The sequence below is a fragment of the Cyprinus carpio genome, chromosome A24 (genome assembly GCF_018340385.1).
Source record: "Cyprinus carpio isolate SPL01 chromosome A24, ASM1834038v1, whole genome shotgun sequence".
Classification (NCBI taxonomy): domain Eukaryota; kingdom Metazoa; phylum Chordata; class Actinopteri; order Cypriniformes; family Cyprinidae; genus Cyprinus; species Cyprinus carpio.
This window is the reverse complement of record NC_056595.1, coordinates 22777521-22800812: the sequence shown is the minus strand read 5'-3', so window position 1 is coordinate 22800812 and position 23292 is coordinate 22777521. Positions and strand designations below refer to the sequence as shown.

The 23292-nt window shown below is 35.5% G+C and overlaps 1 protein-coding gene across 4 annotated transcripts in view; it reads left to right on the top strand.

Moving 5' to 3' along the window:
* Positions 1-2796: 2796 nt before the first annotated feature.
* LOC109052160 (SH3 and multiple ankyrin repeat domains protein 1-like) overlaps positions 2797-23292 on the top strand; it is a 50808-nt gene continuing 30312 nt past the window's right edge. For 2 of the 4 annotated variants that reach the window (XM_042714779.1, XM_042714783.1), the window contains exons 1-7: positions 2800-3067; positions 13886-14401; positions 16814-17017; positions 17971-18042; positions 18177-18285; positions 20212-20363; positions 21258-21425. In XM_042714779.1, coding sequence (XP_042570713.1) covers positions 13934-14401; positions 16814-17017; positions 17971-18042; positions 18177-18285; positions 20212-20363; positions 21258-21425 — 1173 coding nt within the window. In that variant the 5' untranslated portion in view covers positions 2800-3067; positions 13886-13933. Of the gene's footprint in view, positions 3068-8129; positions 8265-13885; positions 14402-16813; positions 17018-17970; positions 18043-18176; positions 18286-20211; positions 20364-21257; positions 21426-23292 lie in introns of those variants that run through there. The other 2 variants (XM_042714781.1, XM_042714780.1) reach the window with 2 other exon arrangements.

The window sequence follows — 23292 nt, the reverse complement described above, 5'->3', positions numbered from 1 at the left end:
GAAACAGCACTTTCTATGAAACCTGGATAATGCGTCGTACTGTAATTATTTGATGCCCTATTATACACATTGTTTTCATTAGTAATTGTAACAGTTTTAATATTCATCTTCCTTGCATTTAAACTTGCATTTAGCAGACAGTTTTGTCCAAAATGACTTGAACAAAAGCAATTAGTCACAGATCGATTATTATCTAATATTTTTATCTATAACGGACTGAGGGTCAGTGATGTGGCTTTAGACATGGTGGGGATTTTGAGGTAATTTGCATTCATCTCAGAGTACAAGTTATTCCAGTAGTTTGTTTTCAATGTTAAAACAGTCCAGGCATCTTTACAATGTTTTAAGATTAGAAAGAGAAGGCTGCAAGTAGAGGTTTTGTTTTTACTGGCCAGTCTTAATTAGTGGTGTTGACTAGATTAAGTATCACTATTATTATTGCTTATTCCATATTTAGACTCAGCAATGCTATGTGTTTGTGCTCCAGACATGAATAATTCCTCAAAGCATGTGTCTTCTTGGCCAGACAACCATCAATAACACAAAATAACAACAAAGAAGGAACCACACCAACAACAACTAACCACAATAATTAACTACTATCTATAAGCAATCAACAAACAAGCAATTACATAGCAACGCTCTGACCACCTCAACATCAAGCGATTTTTGTAAGAAACCTCTCACATTTTATTCATAAATGTGAAAATCTAGTTTGTTGACAGGATGACTAAGTGCGATCTAGCTTTGAGAAGTACTTGAATAAATTAATTATGCATCCTTATGGGTAATGTGATTAATTTATACACAAGATGTTACTGTTTTGGTAGCGCAACATAGCATATACGCATGTAAATGGTTTCAGCTCTGTCTTCATGTAATACATCAAATTCATATTATTCATTTGAAAGCACACAGATCAGCTCTGTGAGAAGATGTTAATGCATGAACTAGTCGAGGAACCAAAGTGTTTATCAGCCTCAATTTAAGGACGCAGAGGTTTTATGTTATAGTGAGAGGACGGGGTGGGACTTGGGTCCATTTTGAAAAAGCAGAAAACAGGAAAGTGGTGGGGAGCAACACACGACCTACTGCTGGCAACAAACAGGCCACATTGAGTTCTGTTTTGAGTGAAAGTCGTGACATTTGTCAAGTATGGTGACCCATACTCGAAATTGGTGCTCTGCATTTAACCCATCCAAGTGCACACACACAGCAGTGAGAAGTGAACACACCGTGAACACACACCCTGAGCAGTGGACAGCTATATCCAGCGCCCAGGGAGCAACTGGGGGTTCACTTCAGCCATGGGTATTGAGGGAGGAAGAGAGCGCTGTTCATTCACTCCCTCCCACCTACAACTCCTGCCAGCACCGAGACTCGAACCTGCAACCTTCTGGTTACAAGTCCAAATCTCTAACCATTAGGCCACAGCTGCCTAACTGAAGAAAGACATGAACTGAAGAAAGACATGTATTAGTAATTAGGCAGCAGGACTGCTAGTATGCGACTCAAACATTGTGGCAGACCTACTTACAGACGCCTGAAAATAGAGAAGTACTGACAAAACCAACACTGAAGACTCGCTTGACCCGACAACTCACTAGTACTCACTGCCTCAGTTCACCTAGATAGATAGATAGATAGATAGATAGATAGATAGATAAATCTGAATCTTTAAATCTGAAATAAAATAAAACAAATATTAAATGACAAACTTAAGCTTAAAAAAATAAAACAAACATTTTAAATGTTGCATTGGTGACTAAATAAGTTTACTATAAGTTGAAGTGATTTTTTTTTTAGTTTTTTATTTCATTTTATTATTTTGAAGTTTTGTTAAACAAACAAACAAAAAAGAACAAACAAACAAAAAACAACTGAAGTGTCTCAGTTAGCAAGCATTTATTGAAAATATTAAAACCAAATATAATCTATACCAAATATTTCTATACAAATATAAAACTATAAAACTTTCATATAAAACAAAAAAAGAATATCACATAAAATTGCTAAAACAAACCAAATAAAAATTAAAATGGAAATAAAATTAAAATCTGAAAACAAAAATAAAAGCTAATTTAAAATATTATTAAATACAACAATAATATATAAATAATACTAAAAGAATGCTGGTAAGGAGCACTAACTCTGCAGCTTTAATACTTCACTTACTAGTTTTAGAGGTTTCATGCTCAACTATGATACTATGATGCTTAATTAATAAGATGACACTAATAAGGAAGAACTCCCACAGACAGACTCTGAAGAAGGCAATGTTCTGTAGTTTCTGTCCTGATTTTCTGTCTTCATCCGTTCAGTTTTTATTCGGTGAAGGCCAGTCATTCTCTCTTACTGTTTTGTGTCTTGTAAGTGTATCTTGAGTGTTTGTTCTCAGTGTCCTCGTACAAACCTTGTGGGTGAGTGATGGTGATTAACCTCAGCGTGAAGAGGACTGGTGATTATTTCTGCAGTTGTAGTCTAATTCACCCCAGCACGTCGCATGAACACACGCAGGCAGGCTAATTTCTCCTTTCATTTTTCCAATCATGACCCACTTCTGTTTAAGTGTGTGTGTGAGTGTCAGAGTTTGCAAAGATATTTTTCTACATGCACACACACTTACACACACATATGCATGGATGTCTTGCATTATACATGTGAAACATTTATGTTTTCCTCTGTGGCTTTCAGTGGTTTCCAAGCAGAACAGATGACTTCTTCCCACAAAGCCACAGAAGATCCGGATGAATCCCAAGCTTCAGATACTAGCCAGTTTGATCTGATAGGCCGTGTGTGTGTGTATGTGTGTGGAGAGCGAGGCTGGAGGGAGGAGTGTTTGAGTGCATGACAGCGGGAGAGATCAGAAGAGAGATTGTTCCAGTGCTGGAGGTGATCCTGCATGGATGCAGCGCCTGAATGTGCGCGGGAAAACACACTTATTCACATTTTATGACTGTTTGCTTTGGTTGCGTCTCTCTGGACCCTGTTCTGCCCTGCTGACCACGTCTCTGGAGCGAGGCAGCTCTTCTGTGCTGGAATGAGGAAGCTCAAGCTGAACAATCAGGTAATTCCCAATTGGATAGTGCATCTGATAAGATATGATAGAAACTATTGCATGCACATGACTCCCGGGATGCTTGAAAGATGACTTTTGAGAAAGTGTTGCAGTTGTGCTGGTGTGCATTAGCAGGACTGGGAACTGCAGTAGTTGCATATGCAGCGCTTTTGACTTCAGTGTGTGTTTTGCTGTAAACTGTGCTGATGGTGAGTGAGTGAGGAAGTGTGTGTGTGTGTGTGTGTGTGTGTGTGTGTGTGTGTGTGTGTGTGCTGTTTTCCTGGTGTGAAGGGCCTGCTGAGAGCAAAGGTGCGTCAGAGAGCATGATTGTACACTTTAACACTAACATGTGAAATCTGTATCGAGACAGTGTGGACTGTTCATATGTGTGTTTGAACAGTTTGAGCTCAATTAGCTGTTCGATTTTACTGCGGTTTGTGCAGGGTGTGATCTTCAGCTGTGTATGATGTGTTTTCATGAATAGATATGTGCTATGCGCATAAACTGTTCATACGTTTTTTTTTTTTTTTAAAGAGCAGGGACTGACATGATCCAAAAAGCAGCATAAAAGTAATCAATATGAGTCCTTTGCTATATTCTAAGTTGTAATGTAGCTTTGTGTGAGGAACAAGCCCAAATTTAAGTGGTTTTTCAGTTATAACTTCATTCAAACATGCAAATTTCTCTTGCTCGAACAGTAGAGCATTTAGGTCATGGGTCCATCCATCCATCTTTTTGTCTGTTGTTCAGTCAGTCTGTCTGTCTGTCATTCTATCTTTCTGTTTTTCTCTTATATCTTCCTCTCTCTCTATCTGTCTTAGAGCAACATGTGTGTTTGTGACATTAAAGAGTTGTGGACTGACTGATTGTTGTGTTTTTGTGGCATTTCTCTTGGTCTTGTTTTTTTTTTCTTACACTTACACTCATTCTTGTGTCCTGAGCTCTTTCCCAGCATCATTTACGATCTGTCTCTCCTCGTCCCAGTTTTCGCTCCTACTCCTCCTCTCTTCTAGAGCTCTGACCTCCTGTATGTTGTTGATTGAGGTCACGGCTGTGGGTTTCCTCCTCGTTCGGGTTCCTTCTTTAAAGCTTCTCTTCATTATTTGGGCTGTTAGTGTGTGATTTCCTGTTTTAACGTCACTCTGAGCTATCTTGTACCAGTTTCACGCTGTTCATACTTCAATTTGTGTTAGTAATTAATTGTCAGTTTTGGTATGTAACAGTGTAGAGTCATAAAATCTGACTTAATGTTATTTTTTGCAAATGTAGGATGTTTATTAACATTGAACAATTAAGCATGTAACAATCATGCAGTAGTTATTTTAGTAGATTATTGAAACTTTTGTGTACATTTTGGCAAGTCCTATAGTAGGAAATTCATGCTGGAGTATAAACCGTTATGTTTGAAACTAAACAGTGCATGAATATTTAATGCCATAAGCATTAATGGTTTATTATTGGTAGTGCATGTGGTGCTGACAAACACCTGTAGCATTGCGTTGAGTCACACTCTTCACCTTTGGCACTACAGAAGCACAACTAACTAGCTCTGAATCAGAATTTCATCAACCAGAGCTAAAAGTGGCCTTTTACTCAGGATTAAATAAAGACTTTATTCCAAGGTTAAGCAATCTATGAAAAACCCTCAAACATACAGAAAATGTTGGTTATGCATTAGTATTCAAGGAAATAGTTAGGTTTTGATGGCCCAGACTTCAGTTAATTTATGATCAGCTGAGTTTCCTCCGTTTGTTCACTGCAGGAGATGTATCACATGCACTAGTGTGGTTTTTGTAGGACAACATGGTGTGATAATTTTAGCAACACTGGTCACTGGTGTCCTTAGTGCCTGTTCTCTTCATGTTGATAAATACTCACATGCACCTGTATTTTTCTGAAATGCATCCTTGCATCTGGATTGTTTTGACAAATTCTGTGTGGCTTATGTAATAGCAGCAGGAGATTTACTGGATGTAAAATGATGGTTGGTCACGTAGCTCTGTAACGGGCTGTATATGAAGTGATCAGAATTACGATTAAACTAATGGAAAAGTTCCACAGACTTAATTGAAGAAGGGACTTTAGTCAAATCTAGAGAGTTTAGAACCATCCAATCTAGTAACCAATCAAAGCACCTTAGCATCCACATTGCAACACCCATAACACCCATTGTGAAGCAAAAGTTTGGGGTTTGTAAGATTCTTTTTAAAATAAAATGAATACTTTTATTTAGCAAGAATGCATTAAATTGGCAGTAAAGACATTTATAATGTTAAAAAAGATTTCTACTTCAAATAAATACTGTTCTTTTGAATTTTCTATTCATCAAAGAATTCTAAAAAAAATTAATGTATCAGTTTTCACAGAAATATGAAGGAGCACAGCTGTTTTCAACATTGATAATAATCAGAGATGTTTCTTGAGCAGCAAATCAGCATATTAGAATGATTTCTGAAGATCATGTGACACTGAAGACTGGAGTAATGATGCTGAAAATTCAGCTTTGCATCACAGGAATAAATTACTTTTAAAATGTATTCAAATGGAAAACAGCTGTTTTAAACTGCAATAATATTTCACAGTATTACTGTTTTTACTGCATTTTTTTTTTTTAATCAAGAAATGCGGCTTTGGTGAGCAGACAGAACTTCTTTCCAGAAATTAATAAATGCTACCGACCCCCAAACTTTTGAATAGTATTGTATATTATTGAGCTGTTTAGTACTGTTCTTCTAAATCATGTCATTACTGCATTCGAATGAACGTTTGAGCAATTCACTGTTATTCACAATAAATCTTGTGTATGATTGATCTGTTTTCACAATGATAAGCACCATTCATGATCTCTGTCACCACGGCTTTAGCAGGTGTGATATGGAAATAGAAAGTTCTTTTGTGCTCTTCTCAAGAGCCAATCTCAATCTGAGCTCTAGGGAAAGAGTGCAGAAAAGACCACCAACACTCAGTTTAATTGTCCGTTATCTGCACTGTCATTCTTTTCTAATGGAGCGATGGCCGGCGAGAGACACAAAGAGAGTGAGAGAAATGAAGGGACCAATGCCGGACCTGGTTGCTCCACTTCTGTTTAACGGGTTATAAAAGTGGGACAGTCTGTTCCATGGAAGTTCTCCAATTAAAGTTTCTGGGGACCAATTCACTGGAAATATATCTATATTCACCCTGTCCTACATAGGAGGGGGCGGTGCGCTATGTATGTGAGAGAATGAAGTACAGTACAACAGGAGGTGTGTGTAAAAGGGTTTCTTCTCACAAAAAAAGGGAGCGAGCAAGCTGAATGGACGCTAGGACAAAACACATGTGGAAAAATTGCTGTATTTAGTTATTTCTGTCACCCAATACTGGTTCTATTGGACTACTGAATAGCTCACATGCATTTCTCTGTGGTATAGTATGCTTTAAAAGGCCTCGTCTTGTGTCCGGTGTCCTTAAAGTCCGGTTTCTGCAGTCACTCTGCTGTTTTCGTGGCCTTGTCTCATATCACTGCTCTTCCCGCTTTGTCCTTGGGCTGCTGGTTTCTGTGTGGTGCCTGCGTTACTCTCTCTGAATCGTCTCTAGAGAGCGAAATGAGGCCAGTGCTCTATTTTTCCCCACCTTCCCCAGTCAACTGCCAATTATACAGTGGAGAGCTAATCAGGCGAGCGAGAAACTCTTCTCTGCTTTCTCATTGGTCTGATTTTATCAGCTGCTGAATATGAGGGGATTCATGCATGTGGTTGACGTGTCTTCTTACATGTCATATGTGTGACCCTGGACCACAAAACCAGTCTTAAGTCTCTGGGGTATATTTGTAGCAATAGCCAAAAAAAAAAAAAAAAAAAAAAAAAACATTGTATGGGTCAAAATTATAGATTTTTCTTTTATGCCAAAAATAATTAGGATATTAAGTAAAGATCATGTTCCGTGAAGATATTTTGTAAATTTCCTACCATAAATATATCAAAACTTATTTTTTTATTAATAATATGCATTGCTAAGAATTCATTTGGACAAATTTAAAGGTGATTTTCTCAATATTTAGATTTTTTTGCACCCTCAGATTCCAGATTTTCAAATAGTTGTATCTCGACCAAATATTGTCCTATCATAATAAACCATACATAAATGGAAAACGTTTTTCTGCTTTCAGATGTATAAATCTCAGGTTTAAAAAATTGACACTTAAGACTGTTTTTTGTGGTCCAGGGTCACATATGGCTGGAAGATTTTCAACAAACGTCATACAAAGTGCAAAATAGTATATTTTACAATATAACAAACCATGGCTAGAACCTTAATTAAATTAAAATCAAACTCCAATGCAAACTCTACTATTCTATGCTATTGTAATTTTGTTTAGATTGTGTTTTTGCCAACAAATTTAGTCAATATTTTGTTTCTTTCTGGTTAAAATTCTTCCTTTATGAAAGATTGTAAAAGTGAATAAAAAAAAAAAAAAAGCCAAAGTCAAATTGTGAGATATGAAGTTGGATTTGTGAAAAAAAAAAAAAAAATTGTTTATTTGTTAAACTCAATTATTTCTTGTAATTGAGACCATTAACCTCAACTCATAGTTCATGCACAATGAAAATCTGTTTTTGCAAAGGAACTCTTCATATAAATGTGTGTGTGTGTATGAAATTACTGACATTAAATTACTGACTGATATTTAAAATATTAAATATTAACTTATGTTAATATTTGTGTGTTTGTGTTTCCACTAGTCTACTAACTAGCTCAACCAGTAAGAAATCAATGTGTTTTTAGTGGCTGACCCCGACTAACTCCAGCCCTGTATCAGGATATCAGGAACTCAACTTGATGTCGACATCTCTGTATTTTTATAGATGGAGTGAGCAGTGGATTTGGAGAGTTTGTGAAGGAGACCATCTGTGTCTTGCTGGCCTGATTCACTCTTGAATTGGCACCAGTGTAACCAGTTAAGTTTACTAACAGCCTGTTTTAAAGAGTCGATATGACATCAGTCTGAACGTCAGACACCACATAGTCTCTTTCTAAGTGTACGATGAAAACACTTACTCTAGCAATCTGATCAAGATCAATCACTCTATAAATCTGATTGTTTTTTAAAACTTCAAAGGGTTTTTAATCAGACATCTGGAAACAAAGTTGTGTTTACAAAATACTGGGTTTATTCAACGGGTGCGTTTGAGGATGAATAGTCACTGGATTTACCAAAGTTTACCAGGTTAGTGGCATCAGATTTTGGAAAGATATTTAGAGTTTTGTTTATAGCAGGTAAACTCATCTCCATGTACAGAACTAAAAATTCATGCATTTTCTGGCATTTCAAAGAATTAAGCGTGTGCTGTATTTATAATCATCAAGCTAATTTTGAATACGGAGATATATAATGATAGATAAAATCCATAATATAAAAATCCAAAAATCTTTGTATTATACAAAATATATCTTATTATTTGGATCATTTTATATTATTTAATATAAAATTATTTTAATAATAATGATTTTAGATTTATTTGTTAGATAATATTAAACATTTTTATTTGGATAATATGTTATACAAATATCCAAAACTAAATTATTAAAAATAATGAAGGCATAGAAATGTAGAAATAAAAAAAGCATTCCAATAACAATTGTAACTATTTCAGTATTTGCATTGGGTGAATGTGTACTTGATGAACCACAAAAGAGGTTGTGATATTTAACATAAATAACCATCACCATCTGAGAAGAGGTGAATCTGTCACCACGAGCCGTCAGTAATGAGGTGACGGAGATCTCTGGAGGTTTACATACAGTTTCTAAATGTGGAGGTCACTGACGTCAGTGTCTCTTTACAGTATTTACTGTGCAGATAACAGAAGTGGAGGGAGAGGGGGAGATATCTGGTGCATGTGCAGTTATGCTTTTTAAAGCATTTGTGAAAAAAGAGGAAGTGTGTAAAATAAAGGGAAGACATAAACATGCTGACTGATAGATGATATAAATAAATCCAGTGAGTCAGTGTCCGCTCTTGTGCGCAATTATACAACAATATAATCAGCAGAAATACAGCAGCTGATGCTTCACAATGCTACAGGTCAGTGACCTAAATCACACGCTCAGTGCAACCGATGCAATCTGTAAGTCAGGTTGATTTATTTGTATTACACTTTTCACAAAACACTAAAGCTCTTCAATATCACATGCTCAATGTTAAGAAATTTTCTCAGATATCCAGTATTTTTATTATGCTGTCTTAAGTTTTGGTGTCTTTAAATTCAATTTCAGATTCCAAAATATCTGTTTTATCAGTGAGTTGTGGGTAAAAGTTAATATGCATGACACCACGTACAAGATGAGCAATTGCAACTCTCATTATGAATAAAGATAGATTAAATTAAAAAAAAAAAAATCTATGAAATATGTAATGAACATTATACCATTAAAGCATCTAGGACTGTTTCTGAAAAACAATGCTACAGCCAGATATTGTACTTTGAAGTTTGCATTCCGTGTCAGAATATCTGTTTTTGTTTTGGTCTTTGTTTGGTCTGCCAATTTACCCGATAGTATTTCAACACCCTGGGTTGCCAGTTGGTGGAAAACACAGCGACTACAGCCATAAAAGCCAGCAAACGAACTCTGTCAGAGATTGTGGATTCTACCTGACCCAAAAAGCCTCTGCATCCATCTAAAAACCTCTATGACCAGAGGAATGTTATTGTGTTATACGTTATGTCTTTTCCGGCTCATAAATGGTTGGTGAAGGTTAACAGTAGCAAACTAAGAACAGTAAGATCATTTTGGAGATGCACATGGACGCCACCAGCACATTGAGATACACAGAGAACAACTAAATTGCACTGTAATTTAGTCCAAATTCAACTCTCAGTCTTCTGCAAATTGAATCCAGCCTGTGTGTCCTGGAGAAATGGCAGGAGTTTGTTATTTTTAGAAATAAATTGTAGAAAAAGTCCCACACATAATCATAAATTTCACATAATCAATAAATCAAAAAAATCTGCAATAAATCACTAAATAAATTTAGCTGTAATGCATTTGCAGTGTTGTTACTAGGGTGTTGCTATGCATTTACCAAAGTGTTCTGACTGGCTGCTAGTGTGTTACTAGAGTGTTCTGGGTGGTTGTTAGTATGTTGCTAGGGTGTTTTAGTGGGTAGTGCATTTCTAGTGTGTTTTGAGTTGTTGTTAGTGTGTTGCTAGGATGTTTGAATGGTTAGTGCAGTGACAGGTTGTTTCAGTGTAGTTGTTAGGGTGTTCTTAGTGGTTGTTGATGTGTTGCTAGGGAGTTTTAGTGGTGGTTAGTGTGTTTTTATGGTTTTTGAGTGGTTAGTGTGTTGCTAGGGTGTTCTGGGTGGTTGTTAATGTGTACTGCTAGGAAGTTTTAGTGGTTGTTAATGTGTTGCTATGGTGTTTGAGTGTGTTTCTAGGGTGTACTGAGTGGTTATTTGTGTGTTGCTATTGTGTTTTAGTGGTTAGTGTGTTTCTAGGGTGTTCTAAGTGGTTGTTAATGTGCTGCTATGGTGTTTGAATGGTTAGTGTGTTTCTGGGGTGTTTTGAGTTGTTGTTAGTGTGTTGCTAGGATGTTTGAATGGTTAGTCCAGTGCCAGAGTGTTTCAGTGTAGTTGATAGGGTGTTCTTAGTGGTTGTTAGTGTGTTGCTATGGTGTTTGAGTGTTTAGTGTGTTTCTAGGGTGTACTGAGTGGTTGTTAGTGTGTTGCTAGGGTGTTTTAGTGTTTAGTGTGTTTCTAGGGTGTACTGAGTGGTTGTTAGTGTGTTTGCTACGGTGTTTTAGTGGTAAGTGTGTTTTCTAGAGTGTTCTAAGTGGTTGTTAGTGTGTTGCTAGGGTGTTTTAGGTGGTTAGTGTGTTTCTAGGGTGGTACTGAGTGGTTGTTAGTGTGTTGCTAGGGTGTTTTAGTGGTAAGTGTGTTTCTAGGGTGTTCTAAGTGGTTGTTAGTGTGTTGCTAGGGTGTTTGAGTGTTTAGTGTGTTTTCTAGGTTGTTCTAAGTGGTTGTTAGTGTGTTGCTAGGGTGTTTTAGTGAGTGTGTGTTTCTAGGGTGTTCTAAGTGGTTGTTAGTGTGTTGCTAGGGTGTTTCTAGGGTGTTGTGAGTGGTTTTTAGTGTGTTGCTATGTAATTCTAGGTGGTTGCTAAGGTGTTCTCAGATTGCTTGTAATTCTAGATTGTTTCTAAGTTTTTCTCAATGTATTAGTGTTTTTGTTTTAGTGTGTTTTCTAGGGTGTTCTTAGTGGTTGTTAGTGTGTTGCTAGGGTGTTTGAGTGGTTTAGTGTGTTTTTCTAGGGTGTACTGAGTGGTTGTTAGTGTGTTGCTAGGGTGTTTTAGTGGTAAGTGTGTTTCTAGGGTGTTTCTAAGTGGTTGTTAAGTTGTTGCTAGGGTGTTTTAGTGGTTAGTGTGTATCTAGGGTGTTCTAAGTGGTTGTTAGTGTTGCTAGGGTTGTTTGAAGTGTTTAGTGTGTTTCTAGGGTGTACTGAGTGGTTGTTAGTGTGTTGCTAGGGTGTTTTGAGTGTTTAGGTGTTTCTAGGGTGTTACTAAGTGGTTGTTAGTGTGTTGCTAGGGGTTTTTAGTGGTTAGTGTGTGTCTAGGGTGTTCTGAGTGGTTGTTAGTGTGTTGCTAGGGTGTTTTAGTGGTTAGTGTGTATCCTAGGGTGTTCTAAGTGGTTGTTAGTGTGTTGCTAGGGTGTTTATTTCCATTTCTGTTCTAGTGTTCTAAGTTTGTTAGTGTGTTCTAGGGTGGTTTAGTTTAGTGTGTTGCTAGGGTGTTTTAGTGGTTAGTGTGTTTCTAGGGTGTTTTAGTAAGTGTGTTTGGGTGTTCTAGTGTGTTGTTAGTGTGTTTCTAGTAGTGTTTAGTGTTTCTAGGTGTTTCTAGGTGGTGTGTAGTGTGTTGCTAGGGTGTTTAGGGTTAGTGTGTAGTGTGTTTCTAGGGTGTTCTAAGTGGTTGTTAGTGTGTTGCTAGGGTGTTTGAGTGTTTAGTGTGTTTCTAGGGTGTACTGAGTGGTTGTTAGTGTGTTGCTAGGTGTTTGAGTGGTTAGTGTGTTTCTAGGGTGTTTCTAAGTGGTTGTTAGTGTGTTGCTAGGGTGTTTTAGTGGTTAGTGTGTTTCTAGGGTGTACTGAGTGGTTGTTAGTGTGTTGCTACGGTATTTTAAAGTTAATTTCTATACTATTCTAATCTAATTTTATTTTAGCTAGGGTGTTTTAGTGGTGCGTGGTTGGCGTTGTGTTTCTAGGGTGTTCTAAGTGGTTGTTAGTGTGTTGCTAGGGTGTTTTTAGTGGTAAGTGTGTTTCTAGGGTGTTCTAGTGGGTGTTAGTGTGTTGCTATGGTGTTTGAGTGTTTAGTGTGTTTCTAGGGTGTACTGAGTGGTTGTTAGTGTGTTGCTAGGGTGTTTTAGTGGTTAGTGTGTTTCTAGGGACTTTCTTAGTGGTTGTTAGTGTGTGTTGCTAGGGTGTTTTAGTGGTTAGTGTGTTTCTAGGGTGTTCTAAGTGGTTGTTAGTGTGTTGCTAGGGTGTTTTAGTGGTTAGTGTGTTTCTAGGGTGTTCTAAGTGGTTGTTAGTGTGTTGCTAGGGTGTTTTAGTGGTAAGTGTGTTTCTAGGGTGTTCTAAGTGGTTGTTAGTGTTGCTAGGGTGTTTTAGTGGTTAGTGTGTTTCTAGGGTGTTCTAATTGGTTGTTAGTGTGTTGCTAGGGTGTTTTAGTGGTTAGTGTGTATCTAGGTTGTTCTAAGTGGTTGTTAGTGTGTTGCTAGGGTGTTTTAGTGGTAAGTGTGTATCTAGGGTGTTCTAAGTGGTTGTTAGTGTATTGCTAGGGTGTTTTAGTGGTTAGTGTGTTTCTAGGGTGTTCTAAGTGGTTGTTAGTGTTGCTAGGGTGTTTTAGTGGTTAGTGTGTTTCTAGGGTGTTCTAAGTGGTTGTTAGTGTGTTGCTAGGGTGTTTTAGTGGTTAGTGTGTTTCTAGGGTGTTCTAAGTGGTTGTTAGTGTTGCTAGGGTGTTTTAAGGTTTAGTGTGTTTCTAGGGTGTTCTAAGTGGTTGTTAGTGTGTTGCTAGGTGTTTTTAGTGGTAAGTGTGTTTCTAGGGTGTTCTAAGTGGTTGTTAGGTGGTTGCTAGGGTGTTTTTGAGTGGTTTAGTGTGTTTCTAGGGTGTTCTAGTGGTTGTTAGTGTTTGTTGCTTAGGGTGTTTGAGTGTTAGTGTGTTTGTCTAGGGGTGTTCTAAGTGGTTGTTAGTGTGTTGCTAGGGTGTTATGAGTGTTTAGTGTGTTTTCTAGTGTGTTCTAGTGGTTGTTAGTGTGTTGCTAGGGTGTTTTAGTGGTTAGTGTGTTTCTAGGGTGTTCTAAGTGTTTGTTAGTGTGTTGCTAGGGTGTTTGAGTGGTTAGTGTGTTTCTAGGGTGTACTGAGTGGTTGTTAGTGTGTTGCTAGGGTGTTTGAGTGTTTAGTGTGTTTCTAGGGTGTACTGAGTGGTTGTTAGTGTGTTGCTAGGGTGTTTTGAGTGTTTAGTGTGTTTCTAGGGTGTTCTAAGTGGTTGTTAGTGTTGCTAGGGTGTTTTAGTGGTTAGTGTGTATCTAGGGTGTTCTAAGTGGTTGTTAGTGTGCTGCTATGGTGTTTGAATGGTAAGTGTGTTTCTGGGGTGTTTTGAGTTGTTGTTAGTGTGTTGCTAGGGTGTTCAAATGTGGTTGCTAGGGTGTTCTGAGTAGTTTCTTATTGGTCTAAGTGAAAATATTTTCTGGTTTCTATAAGTGTGGCTTTATACTGATTGTTAATAGATCTGGAATTAATTTTAACATCAGTAAAATTTAATGCTTTACTCCTCTAATGATTATTCTCTCATTCTTTTCTTCAGTCTGTCTCACATTAAGGTGGATGCCAATAAGCAGCATGACTCAATGCCATGACATCAACACTGCTTGCTGACACGGTGCAGCAAAGGATGCTGGGAAACACCAAGCGTTTTTTTGGCAGTGCCGAAGACAAAGAGGGCGAGGATGAGGAAGATGAGGAGGAGCGATTTAAGAGATTGAAACAAAATGGGATGATCGATATGGGAGACAAGGAACACCAGAACCGGACCGGACGCAAGACGGATGGATCTAAACCGGCGGCCGTTGTGATTGGTTGGCAGAGAGGAGAGAGACAGCCCAGGGCCGTTAACTCCGCCCAAAGAGGAATCCCACATTTACCCAGTCAGCCGACTCTTTATCATCAGACAACCAATCAGCCGCTGTATCACCCAGTCTTGACCAATCAGCAGGCCCGGCGGCGTCTGATGGAACGCAGCATGACCACAGTAACACCTGTGGAAGATTCACACCTTGCTGTAATTGTGTTTCGCATCGGCATACCTGACATCAAACAAACGGTCTGTGCATTTCTGTTCCCACACATTGACACATACTCATAATCTGTGCTAGAGATTGGCCGATTATCATTTTGTCAAATTCTCTACTCGATAACTTACTTAATTACTAAAACTTAATTTTGTGTCCACAGATATGGTACAGATATTTGCATTTACCAATATTAATTTCAAATCTATCAATAACAATAATATGTCATAATTATTATAAATATTAATAATTATTACTGTATTTTTTGTGATTTTTTACTGTCAAATAAATAAAAATAAAATAATTATTTTAAATATATTATATTATATTACTATTATTATTCATAATTAATATTTTGTTTGTATATTTGCAGTGTAATTTTTACGGTTTATTCAAATAAATAGAAATACAATTAGCATTATGAATGTACATAATTTATATTTCATTTTTATATTTGTAGCATTTTTTTTTATAATTATTGTCAAATAAATATAAATCAAATAATAATTAAAAATTGATTGTATTATTATTATTCATAATTAAAAGGGTGGTTGATCAGCTTTTGCAAAAGCTTGACTGTGTGGGTGCAGTGTAACATGTGTTCATGCTTTGTTTTTAAAAAATCACATTATTTTCAAATATTTTACCTTTAATTTATACCACTGTTTCTGTTCTGCTGTCTTTTGAGTTCCTGGTTCTATGAAGCCCCTCCCACAGAAATATGCAACCGGGCTCAGATTGGTTAGCTGGCACAGTGTGTTGTGATTTGCCAACCACTTTGTCCTGAAACGTCACGCCCCTCTCACGTTTTTCCTTTAGAGTTTCAAAAGAGATCTCAATAAGGTCTCAGACTCTGCTCAAATTTGCCAAAACACCAAAGTCTATAATCAAAAGTCAGATATATCTATGAATTTAAACACTGCTGTTTCATTTTCTTTATTAAGGTCTGATGTTCATGTGTCCTAACACACACACACACACACACACACACACACACACACACAAACACACACACTGTTTAACAGTAAATGTTTCTAATGAAAGCTTCAAAGCAACACGCAGACTTTAATATACTCTGGATCTGTTGTGTCTCCCAAGGTTACTGTGTGGGAGGGATCGAGACATTAGAAGAAAATTAAAAAATAAATTAATTCTGGGGGAGAAAAGGGGAACATGGGAATCCGTAATAAAAGAATATTTACTGCGTTTGTATATTAGTGTGTGTGTGTGTGTGAAGCTATTCTGGAGAAATTTTATGAATACACACAGTTACACACACACTGAGCTCGAGTTGTGTGGGAGCACTGACCTGATTTAATGTCAAAATCGCTCTCATCTAAACTCATCTCAACTCCTGACTCAATTAGCAGCTCACTTTAACACACTCCATCACGGCACATTAAAAATCCCTAGATAAAGCTACATATTACTGAAGTTTGGTGTTGGATTTTAATATGCAGGATGGTTTATGGTTTACAGTATGTCAGGTGACTGTTTTAAAGCTTTTGAAAGAGCTTGTAAAAGTGATTGATTACGTTCCAAAGCAGACAACACAGAAATATTCAACATGTGTCATTAATATTTTAAACATACAAAATGTTTCAGGTTCAATAGAATCTTTGACGTTGTTGTTTGCCACAGAAAATGGTTGCAACGTGTTGCAAATACATTTACAAAAATGGGTTTCAGTGTCATTTTAATATAATATTAAATATTATAATGTTTAAAATTTATATCTGAATGCATGTTTTATATCACAGAAAATTATTGCAGCATATTGCAAATATGTTTACAGTAATGGGTTTCAGTGTCATTTTAATATTAATTGTTATAATATTAAATATTTATTAATATGAATAATATAATAATACTACGAATAATGAATATTTATTTTTAGTATCATTGATATTTTATTATAGTTTCTGTTAATATTTTAAATATTGTATTTTCTTATATTATAGTATTTTTTTCTGTTTTCACTTGAATTTTAGCTAAAGTTTTAGTAATGTTGTTTTTGTCATTTTTATTTATTTATTGTTTTTAAATATGCTTACTAAATATTTTATAATTTAAATATTTAATTTTACAGATTATTTTTTTTTTAATTGTTGTTTTGTTTCAAATTAATGAAAATAAGAAATGTTGCCTTGGCAACCAGCTAAAATAAAAGAAGTTTAAGTGTTTCATATTTTATTTAAACAACAATTTTTTTATACATATATACAGCTTGCACATTTCTGCTTGTAAACCCTCCAGAATGTATTTCCACTGTAAAAGCATTACTGTAAAAACAATTTAAGTATGAGTTATGAGTCAGAATGATGCTCTGTGGTGAATGAAAGCACTTAACAGATGCTGTCAATAAAGCTGAACGTTGTTTTGAACTTTAAATCTAGTTCAATCTGTTGTACTCATGAACCTGTATTCTTTCTCACTGTCTGTAGAAGTGTTTGCGGTTTGATCCCGATTCAAGTGTTTGGAACGCGAAGCAGCAGATTATTTGTTCTCTCAGCGAGTCGTTGTGGGACGTTTACAATTACGGCCTCTTCCAGCCAGCTGGAGACGGACGAGATGCCAAGTTCCTGGAGGAGGAGCGCTTACTTCGAGAGTTCGCCCAGTCCCTGGAGAAGGGAGTGCCCTACCTGGAGGTTCTGTGGAGGATATTAGATCACAGACTCACAAACACTAGACAACATCACCTAGAATGCTCCTTAAAGAGCTTGAACATTCCCACCATTATTGACCTATAAAAAAATTATACAGGTCACTTTACACTTGTTGAGCCTATAGGGGCAAGTTGTCACAATAGGAACCTGCTGTTTTATTGACAGCTGAGAAGGATCACGGGTAACACTTTAGGTTTCATTTGTTAACGTTAGTTACAGTAACCATATTAGTTCACATGATCTAGCAATAACAAATACTTATTTATTATTTTATGTTAATTTGAACATTTACTAATAAATTAGTAAATTCAAAAGTTGCATCTCTCAATATTTTATTGTATTTGTATATTTTATATATATGTTACTGTTGATATTGTACTGTTAATACTGAATAGTTGCATTTTTATTAACCAATTTTAAGATTAATAAATATGGCATAAAAAATGTGTTGCTTATTTTTAGTTCATATTATTTAATGCATTGACATAAAATATTGGAACCTTATTGTGAAGTGTTACCGTATACCTTTATGAAAAATTATAAAATACAAAAAAAGACATTTTCAACAACTTACTTTTGTTTAAAATGTGTAACTGTTTAATTTAATTTAATTTAATTTAATTTAATTTAATTTAATTTAATTTAATTTAATTTAATTTAATTTAATTTAAATGTATTTAATTTTATTTAATTTTAATTTTATTTTAATTTTATTTAATTAATTTTTTAATATTTTTTTTTTTATGTGGCTTCAAATTTGAACAGTGCTTTAGCGAAATTTTAAAATGTCCAAATATGACACATTAATCTCTTTTGCAGTTTGAATCAAACAGTCCCATCATCTGTATTAAAACTCTCATTTATGTGTTGTTTTTTCAATTGACAATAAAACCAGTTTCTCTCTACCTTCTCTTCCTGCTGTCTTTAACTTACAGTTCAGATATAAGACACGGGTCTACAAACGGACAAACCTGGATGAGAAACAACTAGCAAAGCTGCACACCAAGGTAAGTAAGACAAAAAAATGTATAGCTACCAAAACAGATAGTATATAATTGCAGAAACAGTCTTTTGTGGAAAGCTGGATGTGTTGTGTTCAGTAGGGAGGAGGTGAAGCGTCTGTGTGTGTCTCCCTCTGCAGGCCAATCTGAAGAAGTTTCTGGATTATGTTCATGCTGGAGCGGTGGATAAATTGAGTAAAGCTCTGGAGAAAGGACTGGACCCCAACTACCACGACACTGAGAGCGGAGGTGAGACTGTGAAGGGTCTTGAATCCCTTGAGAGTCTCCTGGTAGTAATTTTAAAAAACATGACAAAATTAGTTGCAGCTTTCAGAAAACAACATATGCCTGCTTGAAAAAGTGCAACCATTTTATTTTGGTAATCAGAGTGAACCGAAATATTATCATAAACTAAAACTAAAACCATAAAAAATGTGTTACTTGAAATAATTTATAAAAAGTTTCCCATTGTTTATGTAAGGTGACATGAACAAACAATGTTAATGTTAATTTCAGCTATTACTAATACATTATGTTGTATAATGGGCCTGATTTAACATGAGCTAACAATGGAACAGTTTTATCAACTAACAAAACAAAGATGATTAAATGCTGTAATAAATGTATTGCTCGTTGTAAGTTGATGTTTGTTAATGCATTAAATTACATTATCTAATAGGACCTTGCTGTAAGGTGTTACCCTTGAAATAAAATAAACATTAACTGAAATCATATATTTGTAAATACATTTTTAAAACTTATTTTATTTCGGCTTTGCCAATGCAGCATTTCTCTTTTACATTTAGTTTAAGTTTAAATACTAAAATAACTAAAACTAAATAAAGTTAAAAAAAATTAAATTAAAAAAATAAATAAAATTAAAAATTAAAATAAAAAATAAATAATTATTTTCAGTTTTGACTTTCATTTTTAGTAATTTTGTTGTATGTTTTTATCATTATTATTATATCTATATAGCATATTTTAAAATAAAAATATAATAAAAATGACAAAAAAGACTTAAACTTTAACAAAACATTTTAATGAAAACAGAAAATATAAAAATAAAATCTAATTTAATAATATAATAGTATATCAGTGATACTAAAATAACACCGGCCTGGATGTTAGATATGTTTTTTATGTTTAAACCATAAATAAAAAAACCTAAATGTATTTTTAATTTTAGACCTGTTTTTTAATCTAGTTATATTTTGTAGTAGATGTAGATTAAATGAAAGATATGTTTGCACCATTGACATTTTCAGTTCAGATGAGCTTTACTGTGTTGCCAACATTTCCTTGGCAGAATCATCTCATTTCATTGACCTCAGATTCAAAGCACATTATGTTCATTATGAGTCTATTCTTGTGCCGTTTCATATAAAGGATGTTTTTTATTTGATGTGATGTTCAGCGCACTAATTGCAGCGGCGTTCTGAAATAAGCACGAGACAGTTCAGAATCTGGCTCAAAGCCACTATGATGTCATAGGGCCGTCACAGCAGCTCATTGGTCAGTTATAATCGAAAGGATCCTTTCTGATTTGTGGTTGCAACCTTAGATAGTTAACCATTTGGGTCAGGTCACATTAATTTATATAGCACTTTATACAGCTAAGATTGTTGTTAAGATTGGGGAAGTCGTGGTTAGAGAGTTTGACTCCTAACCCTAAAGTTGTGGGTTCGAGTCTTGGGCCGGCAATACCACGACTGAGGTGCCCTTGAACAAGGCACCAAACCCCCAACTGCTCCCCGGGTGCTGCAGCATAAATGGCTGCCCACTGTTCCGGGTGTGTGTTCACGGTGTGTGTGTGTTCACTGCTGTGTGTGTGCACTTTGGATGGGTTAAAAGCAGAGCATGAATTCTGAGTATGGGTCACCATACTTGGCTGTATGTCATGTCACGTTTTAAAGCAGCTTCACTTTAGCAATAAAAAAGGAAAATAATAGTATATGTTATAAAATTGATCAATTATGAAAACAGGTTCAATTCAGCTATTAAGCATCTCTACAGAGAACAATTTACTAGCAATTTCTAAATGACAATAGTTTCTACACTACAGTTATTTGAGTGTGTGTGCCATTTTAATGTTTAGTGTTTTGCCTGTTTCTCTTAAATAAAGCTGTTCTTCCGTAGCTGTAGTGTCAGTATCACTTTTCATCTGTTTCTCAGAGACTCCTCTGACTCTGGCGGTTCAGGGGTATCTGAGCGTGGAAGGGATTCGTGTTCTGGTGCTGAACGGAGCTCATGTGGATTTCAGATGCAGAGACGGACTCACACCCCTCCATAAAGCAGTCAGAGCTCATAACCAGTCCACACTCATGGTACAAACACATGCAGTTCATTCACAGCATGATTGAAGAAAATGCTTTTAAAGGGATAGTTCACCCAAAAATGAAAATTTGCTGAAAATGTACTCAGGCCTTAGTTTCTTCATGGGAACAGATTTGGAGAAACGTAGCATTGCATCACTTGCTCCCCAATGGATCCTCTGCAGTGAATGGGTGCCGTCAAAATGAGAGTCCAAACAGCTGATAAAGACATCACAATAATCCACACCACTCCAGTCCATTAATTATGAGTAATTATTATGAGTAATCTATCTATAATATTGCTTTCTCCAGTGAATAATTATCCAAATCAGGAGAGTCATATGCACAAGATGCACAGCAAAACGGACCAAAATATGTGGAATGAACTCAAATTTATACACAACATAACACATACTTTTTCAAAGTTTGGAGCGATAGTGATGGTTTTAAGTTAAAATTGCCTTAATAATGGGTTTGTTTCTTACAAACACGCAGCTTTTCACTTCATAAGATGTTAACTGATGGACTGGAGTGGTGTGGATTATTGTGATGTTTTTATAAAAAACAAACACACCCACTCCTACGCCACACATTCACTCAATACAATCCAAAACTTATCAAAATCAAAACCAATCAAAATCTGTTCCAATGAAAAAACAAACTCATTTTGGATGTCCTGAGGATGAGTACATTTTAAGCAAATTTGTATTTTTGGGTGAACTATTTCTTTACACACTTTGAGATGCACTAAATAACCTTTTTTTTGAGATCATGATCATGAGCAGCTAAATACTTTATCTCCATAAGGTTTCATTTACAGGTTAAATTGATGGGGACAACTGCAAAATATAGATTAGTGCATCTTTATTGGGGTTTGTTCATAATTCTAAACATCCCATGTTACAGGCGCTGCTGTCTTTGGGAGCTTCTCCAGATTATCGAGACCGCTGTGGACTGACGCCGCTGTACCACTCGGTGCTGACGGGGGGCGAAACGTCCTGCTGTGAGACTCTGCTGTACTATAGAGCACGGCTGGGCATCAGAGACGAGAACGGCTGGGACGAGTCACACCAGGTGTGTTTACCGTCTTAAACACAAGAGAATAATATATATGTCAAAGCCTGTGTGTATATGTGTGCATGCATGTGTCTGTTTCAGTGTTTTTTCGTTTATATTCACATCATTCTCTTATTTTTTTTTTTTAATTCATGGTTTTATTTATGATAAAATGTGTGTTTTGCAATATTAGAAGACTAAAAAATTTAAATTTAGTCATTCAAATGTGGATTTCTTTAATTGTTTGAGTTTCTAAAAATTCTAAATTGATTTGAATAACATGCCAGTCTCTCGCGCTCTTCACCTTCTTGTTTCTAAACACCTGTGCATATTTTTGCATGTTTCATCCTGGTCATCACAGCAGCTAGACACTTTTCACCCTCTGCTGAAGATATTTTTCCATCAGATGTTAGATGGTAGGATCTTTACCTTTAACCTCATTACACAGCACAAAAATTATAATAGCAATGCTAAATGCAAACAGTAAAATGCAGCTACAGCTATGAAGTTAATTAGACTTGTCAGTAGTTTAAAATAGAGGAGAAATGCTTCTTGCTGTATTTTGTTGTCGACATGCATCTGATCAAACTCTACTGTACTTGCAATAAACTCAGCACAGTACAGTACAAAAAAGATTTATAGTTGTTGTTTAGAAAAACTATTAAAAAGAGTTGTTATTGTTTACTAAAACTATTAGAAATAATTGAAATTAAGCTGGAATAAAATAATAGATGAATATCAAATGAAAATCAGAGAAAATTAGAAATGTTGATTTGGAAACTAACTGAAATGATATTTATTCATTTTTTTCTATTATTGCATATTATTTTTTTTATTCACTAAATGAATTATTCACTGTTTAATAAATGTATGCATCCATCTACTTATTTTTTTAAATTAGACAGCGATGCATTCTGTGTGTTTTTAAAGTACTTTATAAACACATTTTGATTTAATGTGATTGAATTTGAAATAAATGTTTAAGTACTAAAATTACTAAAATTAAAGCTGAAATAAAATTAATTTAAACCATATAGATGTATTTAAAAATGCTAAAAATGATAATCGATTAATTATTAAAAATGATAAAAATATAAATAATATCATTATAATTAAATAATATAAATTAATATATTAAAAAATATATTAAGTACTAAAATTACTAAAACTAAAGCTAAAATAAAATGAATAAAGCTAAAAGAGAACATATATAGATATATATATATATATATATATATAGATATATATATATATATATATATATATATATATATATAAAGATCAATTATAATAGCACATAATAAAATTTAAAGCTAAATCTTAAATGAGCAGATTGAAGCTGAATCATGTCAGAACCTTAAGCAGATGTTTTTCTCCAGTGCACTTATTACAGTTCATGTTCCCCTGGAGCAACCTATGGCACAGCAGAGATAGTGCATGGCTAAAGATATAACCACTACACCACACCACCGACGTCAGGAGAGACCAACAGGTCAGCAAACCCACTGTGGGTGGACTGAGTCTGAAACCACATGAATCCGACAGCTCCAATCACTGTACAGTACATAAATGTCTTCAACAAATGGAGAACAATGTCTAGGTGCCTCTGAATCATCTAGTAGACACCGTCCATAGTCCTCCACTGTCTGTCTCTCTCTCTCTCCATAGATCAGACATGAAGAGGCGTTTGGAGAAGTTGAAGTTCACAGGTACTCATCTCTCATCTCTCATTTCATTCATTGTCTTCTGCTGTCTGCCTGTTGCCTGATGCTAAACAGAACTTTCTCTTTTTCATTCTCTCTTCTTTTCTTTTTCTTTTCTAAGCCTTTTTGTGTACAAAAGTATATAAATATAGCTAATTTTCCCCAATTCACAACCACCTACC